General features: G+C 36.7%; 2 protein-coding genes and 1 pseudogene across 2 annotated transcripts; 1 reads left to right on the top strand and 2 right to left on the bottom strand.

The window, feature by feature from the left end:
* Positions 1 to 1,619: 1,619 nt before the first annotated feature.
* Positions 1,620 to 4,202, bottom strand: LOC128226708 (enkurin-like). Its single transcript, XM_052936697.1, has 4 exons — positions 4,049 to 4,202; positions 3,274 to 3,419; positions 2,815 to 3,044; positions 1,620 to 2,585 (listed from the first exon to the last, which is right to left on the bottom strand). Exons 1-4 carry the CDS (start codon positions 4,111 to 4,113, stop codon positions 2,271 to 2,273), a joined length of 756 nt encoding a protein of 251 aa, XP_052792657.1. The 5' UTR covers positions 4,114 to 4,202; the 3' UTR covers positions 1,620 to 2,270.
* Positions 4,203 to 7,501: 3,299 nt separating this feature from the next.
* On the bottom strand, positions 7,502 to 11,227 carry LOC128225658 (uncharacterized protein K02A2.6-like). The gene has a single exon (XM_052935570.1). It carries the CDS (start codon positions 11,225 to 11,227, stop codon positions 7,502 to 7,504), a length of 3,726 nt encoding a protein of 1,241 aa, XP_052791530.1.
* Positions 11,228 to 13,546: 2,319 nt separating this feature from the next.
* Positions 13,547 to 18,750, top strand: LOC128225657 (cytochrome P450 1A1-like; annotated as a pseudogene).
* The last annotated feature ends 2,620 nt before the right edge of the window (positions 18,751 to 21,370 follow it).

Genomic DNA, 21,370 nt, shown 5'->3' with positions numbered 1-21,370 from the left:
CAAAACAACCCTGGACAAGTGACCAAGCAGAGGGAGGCTTCCATTGACGTCAGGTTAACTAAATCCATGTCATGTTCATCCAGTCCTATAAATATATATTATGTATGTCGGAGTCCATAAGGTAATGAGGCTTGTCACAATTTGAAATCATGAGTGCTCATTTACCTGTGTCTAGTGTGATGACATGTTATAAACTGGATGCCCAGCATTTCTTATTATATGCTGGGAACATTAACACCTAGGATATGGCAGGCATGCGTTAGGTCAGCATCCATCCAAGTTGTCTGCTCTTAACTATTCTTATATTGGTCATGTGTGTGTGGGCATACTATCTAACCATCCTGATGAATTCAGTGACTCCTGGTTTATGACCCTTTGTTATTGTCAAAATTTGACCTAATTGACCTTGTTTTATCTCATTTTTGTTAAAAGGTCATATTATCTTTCAACAGTTTTGATAACTGGCTTGATCACTTCAGTTACTCCTGAGTTATGAACCTTAATGAAGGGGTTTCCTCAGTTCAAAGTGAATTGGAAAGGTTAAAAATAGAAACATTCCAAAATTTAGTTTTGAGGTACAATCTTTTGCATTGGTGAAACAGCCTGTTCTATCCTGTGAAACATTTATAAATATATATATATATATATATATTATATATATCCTTTGCTACTTGTCGAGGTGTAATAAGGAGTTTAGCAAATTTTACGAATGATTATTTTATCAGAGGTTTGTTGAAATTATGTTTTTATTCAAATGGGAAGTCTTACAACAAAAATGTTTTTGTTTCAGAAAAGCTTTATAGTATCCAATCCACAATGACAATGTCTTATGACTTCTTGATGACAACTTTTCAAATTAGAGTTATAATGAAAAGACAGTGACTTCCTCTTTCTAAAATCCAAAGACATTTTGTATCTTTCTTGAAATAAAAGAAATTACCACAATTCAAAGCCACAAGATATTGTTGATTAGATATTTTCGAACACCTGGAACTACATGTATCCGTAATTTGGTAGCACTTCCAATATGCCCAAATACAATTGCTTTGTTAAAATCTTCTTTCATATAATTGATTAGCTCTGAAAACCCCAATTATGTTTGCAAGGCTGTATGTATTATACTTAATAAATTTTAAACCTTTTTAAATTTTAAACCTTTTAAGTCCTAAAACCTTAGAAAGATTGTGTTATGATCTTTCAAATCCACTTTTGCACTGTTACATATGGTAAGTTGGTAGAATGTAACCTAGTTCAACTTATCCACACTCTTACTTGACCTGTGCTTATCCAGACTTTACCTAACACTTCTTTACTTGTGTCTTTAAATTTAATTTATTTGTCCATTTTTTGATAGGATGTGAACACACATAATATCTCTATTGATCAGTTAGATATCCATTTTCTTTTATTGTCTGCAATTGTTTGTGAACAGATGGCTCCTTCATCCTTGGTGGATGTGTTTTACAGAAGTTCTGAACATAGCAAATAGAAAAATGAATAGTCTTTTTGTATTAACTTACTCTTAAGCTCAATTTAGTCAAGCTGATCAAGCTAAATTTGTCATACCATAAATGAAAGAGGACGGCAACTGGCTTGAAAAGAGAGAACAAACTCCTATGAAATGTTATTATAAAAGAAGTAAATACTTTTATTTAATACATCAACATTCATTAATGATAACATGTTGTCAACTAAAAAGATCAGTCATACAAAGCCAAACTCCTGTCACAAGTTTTAAATTGAGAAAAGTCACATCAAACTTGAAACTATCAATTGACCATTTACATTTGAAAGAATAATGAGAAAACAGAAGATCATGTGTGTGTCTCAAAGGTAGTTGTACTCTTTATATTATGATGTACATCACAGCGATCAACATACAACGAAATTTTCACATTCATCGCAACAGACACACATCTTAACAAAAACGTTGTGTTCTATAGTAAAATTTCACTAAAGTGAAATAGCCACAATGAAGTTGTCTTGAATTTAAAGTTCTCATGATAAACAGACATTATATATCATATACCGTTAAGTAATTATCTGACATTAAAAGCCACGATGTGAATCATCAAATTCAGAACATATCTCTTTATGCTACTACAAACAAGAACAAACCAAATGCATTTGTTCAATAAACCTGCTTTATTTTTTTAAACCAACACATTTACTTTAAAAATATGCAATACTATATGTTTTATACACTTTCCTTGCTAACCAGATGATCATTTTCAAAAATAGGTCTTTCAATCAAAGGTAACTTTGTTTGTTTAGGCAATATATATCACTCTATGCCTCTCAATTGATTCAATGTCTCTTTCAAGCTGTTTCATCTCGGCCTCCATTCTTTCTTTCCTGTTCTTTTTGGGGGCGGTATCGGTCACCACAGAAAGACCCTGATACTGGTCATGTATCTCCTCCCAATTTTTCTTGAGCCCCTGTAAGATTGCATTCCTCTCATCCTCAGAAAGTTGTTGCATTGCGCCACGTCGGAAATGCTCCGAAACATAAGCATTGTACTCCTCCTGGGCTTTCCTCATTTCATCCTGTCGCCGGCTCAGATACTGAGGTTTGTTCCCATATTCCTGAAAAAAACACAGAATTTGAATAAGCTGGTTGTGAGTAACATTTAAAAAACCCATTAAAATATACATTTTTACAAATAAACATAAACCTTTTACCAGCTTCTAATCTTCAATCGAAAGTCACAAACAACAATAGGAGAATCAGACTTATTTTTTACCAAACAATATGTAGGCCATTATAAAGTGTAAGCAAGAGCCTTTGATAGTACAACCAGCATGTTCAACATACCTTTTTGTGAATAAACACTGGCTCAAGACCAGATGGCTGAAGATAGTTCTTGTCTCCTTTTCTTGTGTCAACATAAATTTTCTCTGGTCTCTTGGGAACTGATGTGATGTTTTGAACTGCATTTGTAGTGATGAAATTCTTTGTTGTTTTCAGTCCCATAAGTGGAGGGTCTGCTTTCTCTGGGATTTCTGGTCGTTTCCTCTCCCCATCTGGGTATTTGAATTCTCTCTCTGTAATATATAACAACATTAAATTCAACATTTTCCTAAAGTGTCTATTTTTTCCCTTTAAGAAGGCAGCTCTGTCAGGGCTTAATCATTATATGAATTATTTTTAAAATCATTCTGGACCTTTATCAATTAATAAGTTGTGTGTCTTGGTGATGGAATCAACTTTCACCTATGATCAAGACATACAGTATCTGTGAAGTCAATAAATACGAAAGAACATGAAACCTACTGTCTGGCAGTTGTGGTTCCTTGGAGTGTTTCTTGAGGAAGTTATCTGTTGTTGGAACAGGAACCTTGGCCTGACCCATAGTTTTGTAGTCAGCTTTCTTTGAGACATACTCTGTTTTAACTGGCTGCTTGAACTTGGATACATGTCTGGAGATAAATGTGTAATAAATATTTCAATGAACTGGAAATAGAAGTTTAAAACATACCTGAGGGAATGTCTTTGTCACAGTGTGTTAATAACTACATTTGTGCCCAAATGGCCACTTTTATTGCCAAGCACTTTTTCATACAATCATGCATGACTGATTAAAATGATAAACATGAATAATGTAACCATTTATTTTATGTAGTGCAAGTGTCAGAGGTCGAAAAAAGAACACGCCTTTAAGCTCAGCAGTGAGCACTGGTAACATTCTTTCTAGGCTTGCTCAAATTCTTGTTTTATTAAACGGTAGCATAGCTAGTGTAAGAATACAGCTAATATATTTAATATTCTAATTTTGATGACTACAACTTACAAAGTATCGATACATTTTTGTGTGGATAGTGTTTATAAATAAAATGCAGTGGAGGCACCTCCAAATAATACAAAATAAACATGTTTGTTGAAATACTAAGACTTGTCAATGCTGACCAAATATGAGGCATTTACTTGAAGGAAAAAAGTCGAAAATGAAGCGAAATGAGAATCAGACATTGTTGACAACGACTTATTTTTACGAGATTGTGAGAGATTTTTTATAAAAAAATCCAGAATATCACAAAAGAACATTTACCTCGGTGGTTTCTGTTGCTTCACCTCTTCCTGAGGAATAAGACTGTAAATAGTCCCTAGCTCCATCCTTATTTTGGAATGTAAGTGGCTAAAATGATAATTCCTGTTGAAAATATTGACTGTCAAGTTACAAGGAAATAAACATAGCAACGGTATCCAGGAAATTATTATTTTATTGTATCGTGAAATCTGCAAATTGCTAATCCCCGTTTTAAATCGTACCGATAAAGCTACGATCGTACGAGTTTGCATGAACGATATGAAACGATTCACGGATTTGAAAGGTATTAATTTTTAACAGGGAAATTTGTGTTGATTTCTTTTAACACAGTTTTACAGCAGGTTTGAATAAGACGTCGCGGAGTGAACGCCCATGCTCGTCTGTTTTTTTTTGTTTGAAGTGCAAATAGGGGCCGCATGACAACTCACAATTATAAAAGCAAGCGTTGTCGGCTTTGCTGTACATGTGTAAAATAGTGGTCACTAAGCCGGAAAAGTTGGTTTTCCCCCACAACGCAAGACCACACTCTGGCGTAGCATGGTGTCAACGAAAGTGATTGATATAATGCTGTAATAACTTGTTGAAACAGTCGTTGTTAAACAAATGAGTTTAAACTAAACATATTAAACAACGCCTTGTAATGTAATTATGCATATATTTATTGCATAATTTTTCTCTTCTGCTCTGTTAGTCAGACATAGTAGAAACTACCAATACTCTAGTGATAAAATAATATACTCACCGGAATCTTCTTAATTCATGTAAGCCAAATGATATGCATATACAATTACAGCTATACTATTTGTAGTAGTATTTCTTCAATTAAGAAATACTACTCAAATTATTATACATTGTAATTGTACATGCATTTTCTTTACTTTACGAAACTTTACTGACATTAATATTTCAACTACTGTCGATTTGAATTTAATTTCATAGATATCAATATTTGATTCTTTTTACGAAAAATATGCAGATACTTAAATATGTACACATACACGGTGCGAAACAGTGGCTCCAGCTCTTTTAGGAGCTGTGTATAAAAAGGAGCCAATGACACTTCCGAGCTAGAGCAAAAGAACGGATATCATCGTAAAAGGTAATTATGACTCGTTATTTTATCTAATATCACAATTATGAGGGCTTATTTGAGAAATCGGGGAATGCAGTGCCATATAAATATGTTTAATCTTCACACGTATTTGAGTTATTTTGTAAACATATTGTTTATGGAGTTATAAAACCGATTCTCCCATCAAACACATCAATGTTTACAAACGAAAGTAGAACATTTTCACCAATTTTCAGCTGAATTTCACTCAAGAAGCTTACATTTAAGATAAAGCCAGTATTATCGAGTGTTTTTATTTTGTCGGGAATAAAAATGACCGCCTGATTACCGGAATAAGTATGTTTATACTCCTTTTCTGGGTTGAGCTGGAGCCAAAGCCAGGGAGCTGGAGCCAAAGCGTGGAGGCTGAGCCAATACGCTGTATAATAATGCATTCAACTGGTCATATTTGGAATAGTTGCAGTTTATTTATTTATAACTAGTATTAAGATAGTGTTGTATTTTTTAAAATATATAATTATTTTTGATTATTTAATGCAATTCATCTGATAATGGGCGTTGCAATCTCAGAAATGTCGATGGAGCTAAACAATCCGTTCACAACATCTGTATAATTATATGGTTACTGTTTCTTGAACAGTCTTCTAACTCCAATCAGATTCCAAAATAAATTAATAGTAGTGGATGAAAGAAAAGTGTGTCATTTAACAAAGATTAGATAGACGAAAAACTGGTAAACTATGTGTTAAATTACATCAACTGACCGCTAGTACATCAATCGGATTGAATACGTGTAAGTGTTAATTTTCTTTTTTTCTGTACATTTGATTTATATTTGCTATATTAAAAAAATGAGGTACCCTTTTTACCGACATTAAACGCGAGCTTGGCTTAGATTAAGAGAAAACTAGTGTGAATTCTTACAATAATTCATTGTTTCCTGGACCTGCAAGGTGTCTATACAGCATAAGTAAGCACACGATATTAAAGCTGCACTCTCACAGATAAACCGTTTTTACAACTTTTTTTTTTTGTCATAATATAACACAACACAGGTTTGCTTTATTATTACGATAACATATTAACATTTTTTTATTAATTAATATAGGGTAATTACACCTTTTTGAGGTCGTTACAATCTGCAAAGGCCCGCAAAATGGTTTACAGCCCGACGAGTAGCGCGAGGGTTGTAAACCATTTGAAGGGCCTTTGCAGGTGGTAACAACCGCAAGAAGGTGTATTTACCATTATTGCATAAAATTGCACACCATGAGTAACTTTTTTGTTGAAAAGCTGTTTAATGTCACGAAAATACAGAAACAGTTAGTTCAAAATAACCTCAATAACATGTACTTGTGTGACGTCACGAGTGATGTCACTGAAAAAGTTTTACATTAAGCCCGAATGGGGCTGCAAAAAAACTCGACAGTTTCATTTTTGTTTCAACGCCATTTTTTTCAGTGTTCAGTCGATTGGAAGGTGTTTTCTTTTTTAGTAATTTACTGGATTACCTGGATTATTTACACACAATACCTATCGGGTAATCGAATAATTACCGATATATTCCTACTTTAACATTTATATGTTTTGGCAACTAATTTAAACCGGGAAAAATTGTCAAAATGTTCTTGACAAAATGTTCAGCATCTTCAGCATCTAACAGAAAAAAATATATTTGAAAACTATTTGTTCATTGCATACGAAGTAATGGAATCATTGTAAAGATATGCTAATCGGATGCATTAAATCCACTTAAGTTTAGGATTGTAATAAACACAGAGAACAGCGATGTTAGCAGTGTGAGTTTATTCTAAGAACTGGCGCTTCACCTTTGGGCGGAAGTGCCTATCAAATTACAGCATGCTTGACCATGTGACCATAGACTGGCCACATACATGATATCATTACATCTTTCTTCTTTTGAGATTGAACAACATTTTTATGAGAGATACATATTTCATCAAAGAATCTTAATTTGATAACTTATATAAACAGTATAAAAATAACATGTGTTTGATGTAGTCCGGTATATCAACACGTCATATAAAACATGTGCTGCATGGTGATTTAATCCCGCGTGCCAGTCTATAGAGGCTGTTTACAGTCTGGACTGTGGCACTCGGGAATTTACTATGCATGGCATTTACTACGAATAGTAAACAAACCTCACATGCTTTCATTCAAGCGTGTTCTACTAAGCGGGAAGTTGGTTTCACAGAGCGCCCGTATCTAGTTACGTATGGCTGATTTTCGTGGGACGCAGACATATTTTGTGGAGAGATTAAGGGAGATATTTCGGCTGACTCATTGGACTGAGACTTGCCGCAATCTGTCTGATGCAGCAAATTTGGAAAGTTTTCCGAAAGTTCGGGGCATTTCTCTTAAGTACTCATAATAAATCGTCTGTTTCGTCTGTAAATACCACCGTCCTCAGTCCGAACTGTGTACGATCTGTCATGGTTGTCTTTAATAAGTTTTGCCGGAACCCATCTTTTTTTCATTTGAACCCTGATCGTCTGTCCGTCTGCCAAGGGCGGTAGCGATTTAGCAGTCTGATCGTAGTAGTGTTTTTGGCTGGAGCGCGATTTATTGATCTTGTCCTGCACAATGTCTGTGTTAACCGTCTGTGGTTTAAGAAGAGATTTTACCGTCGGGATAATAGATCTCAATCGTTGTGACATAAGCAGTTGAGAGGGAGAGTATCCACACTCCAGTGGGCAGTTTCGATACTCTAGAAAGGCTAAGTATGGGTCTCTGTTGTCAGATTTTGCCTTTCGTAACAGTCGTTTAGCCGTCTGTACCGTCTTTTCTGCCAGACCGTTAGATTGAGGGTAAAGGGGACTAGAAGTCGTATGCTCAAAACCCCATTCCCTCGCAAATGTAATGAATTGTTCTGATGTGAACTGAGCTGCGTTGTCGCTGACAACTTTTTGGCAGATACCGTATCTAGCAAAATGTGTCTTTAGTTTGCGTATTACGGTGATACTTTTTGTGTCCGATAATTTGTCAACTTCAAAGAATCTGGAGTAATAGTCAACGGTAACGAGGTAATCAACACCGTCCAGTGTAAAAATGTCAGTTGCAACAACTTGCCAGGGCTGTTCTGGAATCTGATGAGGTTGCATTGGTTCTTTGTTATTTGAACTCCTATGCGTCAGGCAAATGTCACATTGTTGAACCATGTCGGATATGTCACTCGACATTCCAGGCCAAAACATTACGTCACGTGCTCGGCTGGTGCACTTGCCGATTCCTAAATGACCTATGTGAATTTTTTCTAACATGGAAGATCTCATTTCGCGAGGGATGAGAATTTTCTCACCTTTCACTATCATACGGTCCGTGACAGTTAGTTCGTCTCTGAATGTCCAGTATTTCAATACAGACGAAGGACAATGTGTGCGTTTGTCAGGCCATCCATCGAGAATGACACGTTTCAAAGTGCAAAGTTCGGCGTCTTTGTCAGTCGATATCCTAACCTCGTCTAGTTTTGTGTCGCTCATGTTGTGATTTGACTTGACTGAGTGGATTTGGAAATCTAGACCGTCAATTAAGTCTGAACATGTGTCTTCGGCATAATACCTGGAAAGTGTGTCAGCGACTGGTATTGATTTTCCAGGTACGTGCGTGACCAGAATGTCGTATGCTTGCAGTTGCAATAACATACGTTGAAGTCTGGCTGGGGCAGCAGAGAGTGGTTTTTTTACGATACTCTCAATCGGTTTGTGGTCTGATTGAACAAGAACCTGACGTCCGTACACGAAATGGTGAAAACGTTTGCACCCAAATAGAATAGCAAGCATTTCTTTCTCAATTTGTGCGTATCCTACCTCTGTAGGTGTCAATGATTTTGATGCATATATGACAGGTTTACCATCTTGCAATATGCATGCACCTAGTCCGTATTTTGAACTGTCTACCTGAAGCGTCACAGGTTTGTGCGTGTCAAAATATACTAGCACAGGGCTCTCAGTCAGGGCTTTTTTGACATCGTCAAAAGCTTTGTCATGTTGTCTGTCCCAATGGAAGTGCACGTCATTTTTTAGCAGTGCCCGCAATGGGTTTGTCAACTCGGCCAGTTTTGGTGAGAACTTGCTGAGATATGTAACCATTCCTAACAGAGTCTCTAGCTCTGCAAGTGACGTTGGTGCTTTCATTTGTAGGATGGATGCCACTTTGTCAGGGTCTGGTTTGAGTCCGTCGGATGTAAGAATATGACCAAAGTACGGGACTTCTGTCAGTCCGATTTTGGATTTGTCAGGATTGAGTCGAATGCCCGTTTCTCTACATCGTCCTAGTACGTTGCGTAAGTTAGTGTCATGTTCCTCTAGCGTTTTTCCATGAACAAGAATGTCATCAACAATGCATTTTACACCAGTGAGACCCTCTAAACACTCGTCCATTCGTCTTTGGAATTCGTCTTGACTTGATTTGATTCCAAAAGGAAGTCTAAGAAATCTATACCGTCCGAATGGACTGCCAAATGTGCACATGTATGAAGACTCTTCTGTCAACTCGATACTCCAGTAACCTGATTTGGCATCCAACACAGAGAAGTAGCGAGCACCTGAGATGTCAGAGGTCACTTCTTCAAGTGTTTTTATTGGATAGTGAGGTCGCAGTAGGGCGTCGTTTAAGTGTTTAGGGTCTATACAAATGCGTAATTTGCCAGTTTGGGGTTTCTCTACACAAACAAGAGAATTGACCCATTCTGTTGGCTCTGTGACCTTGCAAATGATCGATTCTTGTTCCATTTGATCTAACTCCTGTCTGAGTTTGTCTTTCATTGCATACGGTACCCGTCTAGTAGCGTTTACTACGGGAATTGCATCTTTTCGCAGGTGTAATTGACATTTACCTGGAAGGAGACCAACACCTTGAAAAATGTCATTATATTCTGTCACAATGTCATGTTTAGAGGACGATTTATCGACAGCGTATGTCAGTTTGATGAGCTCTAAGTCAACAGACGTAGTCAGCGAGAGTAGAGGTTGGGAATTTGTTTCTACAATGTAAAAAGTGGCTGTTACCATGTGCTCTTTGTAGCCACATGGCAAGTCTACTGTGCCGAGTACTTTCAGAGAATCCCCAGTGTAAGAGGTCAGCTTGTGTGATGCTATTGATAAGGGGCCGTGAACTTTAAGCTGCCTGTAAACATTGTTAGGCAAAATGTTCACCATAGAGCCTGTGTCAATTTTGAACTTTATAGGTTTCTTGACGGGGCCAATGATAAGAGTGGCATGGGCTTGTGAAACCAGCTTACCTGCTGTTTTCACGGTGTCCACATAGAATGCATCGTCGTCTGATTCACAACTTGATTCATAATCCACTCTCAGTTCGTTTACCCTTTTGGTCACCTCATTCGTACGACACATTTGTGCAAAGTGGTTCCACTTTTTACACGCATGGCATTGTTTTCCCTTTGCAGGGCAGTTGGCTGTCCTTGAATGTTTGTTTCCACAATTACCACAGTTTTTGTTGTCGTCCCTCGGCTTATACGCCGCAGCTGGTCTCTCTGGCTGGTACTTCCGGTATCGCTCATTTGGTTGCCGCCGCACCTGGTATACAGCTGAAGAATGGGCTTCTTCGCCGGAAGTCGTCGTCATGGTTCGCATCTGCTCTCTGGCGTATTCAAAGTTCTGTGCTATTTGAACAGCTTTGTCCAGCGACAGTTTCTCTCCTTCGTTAATAAGCTTCTCGCGCAGTTTGGCCGACGAAATTCCAAAAACGATCCGATCGCGAATCATTTCGTCTGAGCTGGTAAACTGGCAATCTGTCGCCGCTAATCTCAGTTTTGTAACGAATGATTCAAAATTGTCAGCACCTTGAACTATGTTGTTAAACTTGAACCTGGCAAATATCGGGTTAAGTTTCGGCTGGACGTATTCCTTAAATTTCTTAAAAAACGTTGCCGGCTTTTTAGCGTCAGTCTCGCTAATTGTCGTCCACGTCTGGCGAATATCCCTTCCTTTGTCTCCGACCCAAAGAAGGACGTACGACGCTTTCTCTTCGTCACTTTTGTTCTTTAGGGGCCCAGAGAACACTAGTTCGGCGTGCCTTTGAAACTTATCCCAGGCTTGAGGTAAGTTCGTGCTTTCCCAATCCATTTTGGGAATTGAAACCATCATGTCCATATAAGTCGTTTGTTCTGAATAAAATCAACAGAAATGACTAAAGTTGGGAGGAGTTAAACGTTTTAGACTTAATTTAGTCATGTTAGTGCTTTTAGAGCAAACACATAGTCGAAACAACTGCAGAACGTACTATCTAGTAAACACACATCAGCTTGCCAGGAAAATATATTTCAGAAGGAAATATGTAAGTAATATGTGGTTTATTTCATTTCTTTAAAGTTTGTATAAAGCTATATATGCTGAAATATGTTTTAGTGCACTATTTGCATCTTTGACCCACTTTCGGTCGCTCAGTCTCCATTGTTATGATGCGGGCCCTGATAGAGCTTGTGATAAACAAAAAAGCCGGGAATTAACGGCACGTGAATTTACTGAATAATGCACGTTTTTTTTACCGATAACGCCCGGGTAATTGCATTTTAACACACCACAATAGTGGACCGAAAACACACATTTTATGCAATAATCGTTATTAATAAAGAATTTAGCGTTCGGAATTTGGCCGATCAAAACAGGCATTATCATATTAGCGTATTGGCTCAGCCTCCACGCTTTGGCTCCAGCTCCCTGGCTTTGGCTCCAGCTCAACCCAGAAAAGGAGTATAAACAAGCTTATTTCGGTAATCAGGCGGTCATTTTTATTCCCGACAAAATAAAAGCACTCGATAATATTGGCTTTATCTTAAATGTAAGCTTCTTGAGTGAAATTCAGCTGAAAATTGGTGAAAATGTTCTACTTTCGTTTGTAAACATTGATGTGTTTGATGGGAGAATCGGTTTTATAACTCCACAAACAATATGTTTACAAAATAACCCAAATACGTGTGAAGATTAAACATATTTATAAGGCACTGCATTCCCCGATTTCTCAAATAAGCCCTCATAATTGTGATATTAGATAAAATAACGAGTCATACTTACCTTTTACGATGATATCCGTTCTTTTGCTCTAGCTCGGAAGTGTCATTGGCTCCTTTTTATACACAGCTCCTAAAAGAGCTGGAGCCACTGTTTCGCACCCGTGACATAATATTTGAAAAGATGTGCATTTTTTTAGTAAATGTTGATCATGAATGAACACAATTATAGTAACTGAAAAAGGAAAGGCATGCTCAAAAATAGCGTTTACAATAATGGCATAATATATATTGTTATAGCTGAAATGAAGATTTAAAGGGACTAGACACCAGATGATACCATTGCAAGAAAAAAGAACTTGTCAAACACTTGCATGAAATTGATATCGTTGTGTATAACGAATTGAATCTTACTTACTGATATTTAACATCGTTTACTACACATCCATATTTCTTAGTTTTTGCGTATTTTTCAAATTCACTGGTGGTGTCTACCAAGTAAACACCAGTAAAATTTAAAATAGCGTCCGTATATGTTTCTATACTAATCACGTAACTATCACATGCTAAATATACACACTATAAACTGAGAAACCACTATGCGCTATTTTTGAATGGGTAAACACAGCTAAAAAGGTGACAAAATATGTTTTAAATCATGTAAAGTAATGTATTATCAGCTTCGCACTAAGCTCGTTCTGACAATTCTAGGTTTTTTTTTTGAGGAAATAATGTATTTGCCGACTTTGGGGCCATCTGGTGTATAGTCCCTTTAAAAATTAACACATTTATATATAGGTACCGAGCGACCTTCATGTGGATTAGCCATTCATTTGTTAAACTTACTGCTAAAATGACTAAACTACACTCGTTTATTGTGTTCCTAGGACGTATGTAGCATGCCATGGCAATCTTTCGTAGAAGCTTGCAACCTACAGTATATGAAGGAAATGAGTTCTTTTAAACTTAATTGTTACCGACGACGCAATGGGCGTCGGACAGTTTGCCATCAAACTCAGTCTTCCCATAAGCCACAATGCGAAATGATTGCAAATGAATTACGAAATACTCCGAGTGCATAGCAAAGTCAATGGTCCAATATGTTCTGGAGTCTATCATACGCTTTTATATTCACTGCATGTGAGTGTAACGCAAAGAAGACCACGCACACTCAACACCAGCAGATATCACAATACCACTGTAATATATATTTGAAATTCGTATGTCCTCTAAGTCGTTGACCTAATCTGAGTGATATCAGTGTAGCTTTTGGTGAACGCTTGCTATCTCTATTGACATCTGACAGTTTAATGATGTACTTTACCTTGACGTGTTCTAGTTTAAATATGTCATACCGTGTACCTTTTTCTGAACCCGTGTTTGAATATCTACAGCTATTTTCATTGATTTCGACTAGAACTCATTGTCTTTCATAATGAAGACAGAAGACCTGGTTTCACTGGCACTTTTTGGGATTGTGTTCGTCTTTACATTTTGTTATCTAAAGCTCCGCGGTTTCATCTTTACGAAGACATATCCAGACGGACCTTGGGGCTTCCCAATTGTAGGTCATCTACCATGGCTTGGTAATGACACACGGAAGACATTTGCAGCTTAGCAGAAACGATATGGAGATGTGTTTAAGATAAGACTGGGCAGCTGGTCGACTGTTGTAGTAAACGGACACAAGGCCATTCATGAGGCAGCGGTAACCGCGGGTGACGCATTTTTCCGGACGCCCTAACTTTGTGACAACAGAAATTCTACGTAGTCGTACTGGAGACGATCCAATTGCCTTTGGGACGTTTTCGCCTGCTTACCTGCACCAGAAAAAAATCACTACACATGCTTTAAGACTGTTTACCAAAGATCGCAAGGATTTTGTAGAGGAACTCATTACTTCTGAGGTCGAGACTTTAACAACAAATATCGTCAGAAAATTCTCTTGTCAATCAGGCTCTATTGCAGACGACGTTTATTTTGCTGTTGTGAGTGTAATTTATCATATTCTTTACGGTAAAGACAAAGAAGTGGACACTGACAAACACGTTCGTGTTCTCGCTGATTCTCTCACAAAATTTGATGAGCTTTCTAAAAGTGGAAATCCTATCGATGTCATGTCATGGCTAGCATATGTGATGCCTAAAAAAATCAAAGACTTCAAGGTCCTGATGCATTTGTTTGACGACGTTGCCATGTCCCAGGTAGCCGAACATTATGAAACCAGGTTTAACGGAAACGTAAGGGATATTGCGGATTCACTTATTGTTGCAGAAGATGAACTTAAGGATACGGGTGACAGTTTCTATGAACTTACAAAAGGCAGACTTCTTAACGTGTTGTATGACTTACAAGGTGCAGGGGTTGACACCACAAGTAAGACAATATTGTGGCTCATACTTTACATGGCTAAATACCCAGCTGTACAAAAGCGCGTTCAAGAAGAATTAGACTGTACTGTGGACCCAATAAATATGCCGTGTTTAGACGATAAACCTCACCTGATGTACACACACGCTGTGATACATGAGGTCATGCGTATCGAAACAATCATCCCGACGTCACTTCCGCATTACGCGATGAAGGACTCTTGCATCCAGGGTAAAACAGTTGACAAAGACACCGTTGTATTATTCAACTTTACTCGTTGGCTCATGACTCCACGGTTTGGGGAGACCCGACTAATTTCCGCTGATAACGATTTTCTCCCTTTGCTTGTCTGTACGGAGGAACAAACGAATTATCGACCATCATCATTTCATTATTCCCATGCCCTACTTTTCTCATAATGTATTCTCATGTACCTCATGTATAAAACCAGTGAATAAATATAGTAAATTTAAATTTAGTTTCCGGTTTTAGCTCTACTGGCCAAATCCCGAGACTTTAATACGTATGCCAAGCACGAGTGGATTATTGAAAAAATGCTATTTTTAGCCAAGTCTAGAATAAAAGAGAGACAAGTTGTTTTTAGCTTGTGCATTTGGATTAATGTTTTACTCTCCCTTGCCCTTGTTAAAAAGAGATCAAATCTACAGTTTAAAGGTGTTGGTTGACTTTATGCGATGGTGTAGGGTCTGTTGTTCTTGCGTCTGTCTGAGCATCATTGCTTGTGAATGTTTTTTTCAAATTATGCCCCTGGGGTCATTACTGTCCACGTTCCGGGGTTCACAAGTTTGGTATACTTATATACGAAAATGTTTGAAAATATTTTTGTTTGAAACCGCTAAGCCCAGACCCTTGATATTTTGAATAAGGCATCATTTAGTGGTCCTCTACCAAGATTGTTGAAATTATGCGCCTCGGGTCAAAACTGGCCCTTCCCCAGGAGTCACAAGTTTCCTAGATATTTATAAAAGAACAAATCTTCATGTTTCAAACCACAAGGCTCATACCTCTGATATTTGTGGTGGAGCATCCTATGATGGCCCTTTACCAAATTTGGACCATATATACACTTTTGAAAACAAATATTTATGATGTGCTTGGATAACATAACCTGTGACATTTCGGCCTATTTTCTGATTTTTGATGCTACAGCAATGAAATTTGGAACATGTGCACAGTTTGAAAACAAATATTTATATTGGAGTTTAAAGACCTTGTTTGTGACATTTTGACCTACTTTCTTATTTTTTGAAGCTACAGCAATGAAATTTGGACCATTGGTACAGTTTTTAAAACAATTATCAATGTTGTCCCTGGATGACCTTGTATGTGACCTTTTGAAATATTTTCTTTTTTTGGAGCTACAACAATGAAAAATATTTGTGTTTTGCTTGAATGACATTGACTGTGACCTTTTGACCTACTTTCTTATTTTTGAAGCGACATCAATGAAATTTGGACCATGTGTACACTGCGTACATATAATAATGTTGTCCTCAGATGGCATTGACTGTGATCTTTTGACCTATTTTCTTATTTTTGAAGCTACAGCAATGAAATTTGGACCATATTTACAGTTTTGAAAACAAACATCAATGTTGTGCTTGGATGACCTTGATTGTGACCTTTTGACCTAATTTCTTAATTTTGAAGCTACAGTAATGGAATGACCTGCGATTTCTGGTTTTGTGTATGACCCGAATGGCCTTGACCACAAGTATCATGCCAGTAGAGCATATGACCTCACGGGCATCTTGTTTTAAAGTAGTGTTGTTTCTGACTATTTCAAATACATTCATCAGCTTTATATAGTGATGATATCATACACATTTCCATAACGATGGAACACTTGTAGCACAAATATGTTTGTTTCACCTTCGAACAATAGATAAAAGAAATAAAAAACCTATGATGGACTCTTAAATTCCAACCATGTCAGTGAATAGTAGTGTAATGTTATTGGCTGTGCACAATTGCCAAACAGTTCTTGAATATTCTTGAATATTATACTGTTCAAGATGATGAATCCAGCTAATATATTAAAATGCTTTTTTGTGTTTTCCGGGTTTCTGATTGGTGTTGGGATAAATGTTTGCCATTACCTCATCACCAAGTATCAAGGAACGGGAGAGTATAACTCATGAGCGCGCAGCAGACGCCAGCTTTCACATCTGTTTTGCCATATATGAATCTTTAAATACATAACTGTTTCAAATCTTTTCGTACTAGTTTTTTTTACAAGAAAGAGAGCCACCCTGCAGTAATGTAAATTTTGTATTATATGATTCTAGATTATATATAAAAGAAACGTAATCATGAAAAGAACATTTACAAATATAATTATATACTCTTTAATCAAAGTAATATTATAAGTGTTACAGTATCTTATTTGTTTGCAAGGAGTGTTTATTTACTTATGAGTAAATATAATTTATTACACATGTCACGAACGTTGGTCCTGTTACTTGTCAATTTAAATGCTAACTGGAGCATCTGCTGTCCTTTACGCATAAAAAAGGAAAACAACAAATCGAACGCATAGATTGTTGCTGTTGCATTCTTTATCTAAATGTATCGAAGGGACACAATTCTTGATATACTACAGGATATTTCTCTATTGTAGTTATTCTTACTAAATACTATGTTTTATATATAGCTATGCCTGTAGTATTGTATTTCATTTGATGCTTGGGCATGAATGATTAAACATGTAACTCCAATTGAGATCTTATGAATCTAACCCATTCCGCTTGTTGTTGTAAGAACTAAACCAACAACGCAACATAGATTAAGTCGTCTAAGTTAGGGTTAACGTTAAAGTATACTGTATATATATATATATAAACAGTTACTTCTTGTGCACTTATCATGTGACCTCTCCGAGAACTCAGAAAATTCTCACTCAGACGTATACCTTCGGTTACTTCCCCTGACATCACGGAAAAACGTTGAGTCATCCATAGCTAATTTTACCTGTGCTCTTAGAGTTAAAGATACAGATTGATTTAAAACTTCTTATACCTTAAAAGTCTGATGAAAATAATCACTGTTTTATGTGAAGGTCAAGAAAAAGTGCATTTATAAAACGAATGAGGGAGTGTAAATCATGGTAGCATAACTGACTTTGAGGTAATTGTTAATTGTCAAAAAAGCGAAATGTGAAGTTATCGATATAATGCATACCTAATAATATATTGCTTTTAGTATAATGTTCCCATACCTTTAACGGTTTCCTACCCCACTGATATGTGAACCTCGTAACCCCATATTGTTTTAGTATCATTATCAGTATTGTGTGGAAAAATGAAAATGTTAAACTATTCATGAACATGCTACCACAAAGATTCCAAAGTAGGACAGTTTAGATCCAATTTTAGTTTAATTGAAGAGCTAATGTTATAACTTTGATAATTTATTTTACTCATTAGTAAAAACTTTTTAAATGATAACTTAATTATATGGGTCATCAGATGTCTATATTTAACATTAAGATTTAGGGAGTTACCAGAGAACTAGCTTATTTCTTGGTCGGATTCAATTAACGAATGGAGTCCATAACAGTGAAAAAGAAAATGGTCAAATAAAACCAATGGCTACAGTAACAATATCTGTATGTAAAAATGTAATTTAGAACTTTGTTTTTGTAATCTGAGTTACTTCAAACATGTTTTCAGGTAAGGTCCGCCGTATAATCCTTGTCCGCAACATCAACCATAATGTCAGCAGCCCCATTAAGGTGCCCCGTCATGCATCCCGTATGACAGCAAGTCTCATTGAGGAGCACAAGGGCGCCACTAATACACAAACCATTGCTGGTCAATTACACTGAATATACCATACCTCAACCAGAACTATTGGATGCATGATATAATGTAAAGATTTCAACAATGTGCAGTGTTCATATATTTCTGATGCAAATTATCAAAATAATAGGACTACGACTTCGGTAACACAAGGTTATGGTATAACGCATATGGCAATACAATGTATGTACCATATGTCAAATTGTATGGGTTTTTTATAATTAAATCAGCAAATCGTTATGATTGAAATCCGGCATGAGGTCGAATGGTCAAGGATTTGATGCAGTCAATGTGATATTATTTTCACAAGAGCAATTGCCTATATGTCTTTTAAGATATCGAGTCCATCGATTGTGCCACTACAGTTGTCCAGGTTGAAGAGATGATGTCGGCTCTTCAGAACGGCATCAAGTGTCTTGACTGTTGTGAGTCCAGCGGTGATAGTTGAAAAGACGAGTTAGTAACAAACATCAAAGACCTATACTGACGTGATCACAGACAGTTAATCGGCTTCACTGAAGACTATACGATAGAATTCCAAAATCCAGTATAAAGTGACCCGTCTAACAGCTAAGTTCAGATAATTCCAATCAGATATATTCGTAAGGGAAAATCGTGGCTTAGATATCAAGATGAAAGCAATATCCCATCCGTTAAGTCTGGGTCGCAGGCGATTCGTTGGTGACAGCTCACGATCATGATCCTTTTTCTAATTAGGATTAATGAAGAGAGCTAATGAAGAAAGGCACAATTCTAAATTCGAATTTGATGTAAATCCGTAAGTTGCTGCGATTTCTGGTTTTGGGTATGACCCTGAGAACGTCAGTGTGTACGTAAAAAGTCGCGCTTAAAATATATTTCACACTCCAATACCGTTCACCCAAGTGACCCTCAAGTGACATCTTGAGTGGTACTAGTGGAGTGGCTTCACAGAAGGACCAGTAAATAAATTGCAGAAGAATTTGGCTGTTAATTTCCACGTTGCATGGTAATATGTGATTGACGATGAGATTTGAAAAAAAAAAAATTAATTAATAAGTCTTCAATTGTAATGACCAAGTATATTTATTTGTTTGAAAAGTTGATATTAAATACCTACTTGTCCCTGAAAAAGAACGTTTTAACATCTAATACTGTGCATAATTCATTTATTGTGCTTCCTTGATTGTTCGTTTTGCAATACATTCCATGTTGTTTCCTCATTTTATATAATCATTTTTCGCATTTATTTACTCAATACAGTAAAGGGTGTTCACATGAACAAATGCATTTGTCGCAGTAAAATCATCAAAAAAATATTCCGAATACATGTATCCTAAATATGTAATCACTATGTACACAAAAACTTTTCATTGTTGATCTAAATGATTGTTTGTTTCCTCTTCTATTTCCATCGCGCCGACTTAATGCTACGCGTCACTGTTTTTCAGGAATTAGTCTGTGTAAATATATGTTATAATTTGAATAATTGCGCAATAGGTATTTTTGTTATTTTCAAGATTTTCCGACACGAATATCCGAAAGTCTGTAGATTTTTCGTTGTAAGCAGAACTGTGTAGTAGAGTTAGACAGTCTGTCCATCCGCCAATGTGTCTGCGTCTGCCTGTGACTTCATTTTCCAAATCATGTCCGTCAGTTTAACATCTCGTTGCATCTGCCAACTGTTTGTCTGTCTTTTTGCATGTATATCTATTTTCGGTATATGACTGTCTGTCGGCTGGCATTTCCGTCTTAATGTTAGTCTGTCGATCAGCCGCATATCATCCGTTGGTTCATCAGCCGCAGACCGTACGCATGTGTGACACAATGTTCTTTAAGACGATTTTATTAAAAAACAAAAGAGCAAACGATATGGAATGTCTGTTAGGCTCTTAATGTTCCGCTTTCTACCAGTCCGGTCGCCCTTGTCCATCAGTCCGTTCCTTATTATGATTATGTCCGTTCGCTTGTCTGTACGGATGAACAAACGAATTGTCGACTATCATCATAACTACACAGGTTCATACTTTCTCAGGAAGAATTATAAAAAGCTTGTGTATCAAAATCAGTTTATGGGTCAAGCGCATTTGCGTTTAGTGTATCCGTCTGTTTAAACGTCAGCATTATCGTTTTTGACTATTCTGAATACATTCATAAACTGCATGTAGTGGTGACACTATAGACATTTCTATCAACATGGAACAATCATAGCACAAAATCAACTATGATAAATTTTGATTTTGACTTTTTCTATCCTTATGTAATAAATTAAATCAAACACTGACGGGGAGCTTGGAATTCGTGACTGGGTATTAAGCTTCTGTTTTTATTAAAAAGGTCAGCATGAATAATGCTGTCTATAAGAAAAATGTGTATAAAAGTCCTTATAAATGTTTGTTTCGATAAGACTGACAAAAACTGAAATATGCATTAAATTCTAATATTAACATTAGTATTAAATAAGTTTATTAAATGAACGTTTTCATCAACAAAACTGTGTTTTGATATTCAAATATTCATAATTAATATGAAGATATTACATTTCTAGTACGACCTGTTTGTTTCGATGCACATAATACTATTGTAATGTGATAGGCTTTGAGTACGTTTCAAACAGTTCTAGTAAATGACTTTATTGTATTGCCTGTCTTTGTTGTCAATGTGAACTTACATCGGCCGCGAAAATACATATACATTAGTTACGCCTCCCTACTTGCAATAACCGTTGTGTTGTATACACCGCACAGTTGCTATACAATAACTTGGCACATAGAAGTAAAATGTTTTTTTTTTTTTTTTTTTTTTGGGGGGGGGGCGCCATCTTTAACTTTATATTAATCTTTATTCGCTAAAGGTTCTTTAGATGTAGACGCTAAACCAAGTTTTGACGTTGTTAACGTCACGGTGAATCACACTAACGGAAACGGCGGATTATTCATTGGGATTTCGTCCGGAATTCACACGTTGCACTTTACATTTGATGCGGCGGATGACCTCATTATTTGGAATCTCAGCGCCACTCCTAGATCGTCACTTTGGATTATCTGGCCTTTTTGATTTGTCACTTATGATTTGTCTTCATTTCTATT

This window comes from Mya arenaria, chromosome 3 (assembly GCF_026914265.1).
Source record: "Mya arenaria isolate MELC-2E11 chromosome 3, ASM2691426v1".
Classification (NCBI taxonomy): Eukaryota; Metazoa; Mollusca; class Bivalvia; order Myida; family Myidae; genus Mya; species Mya arenaria.
This window is presented reverse-complemented; position numbering and strand designations above follow the sequence as displayed.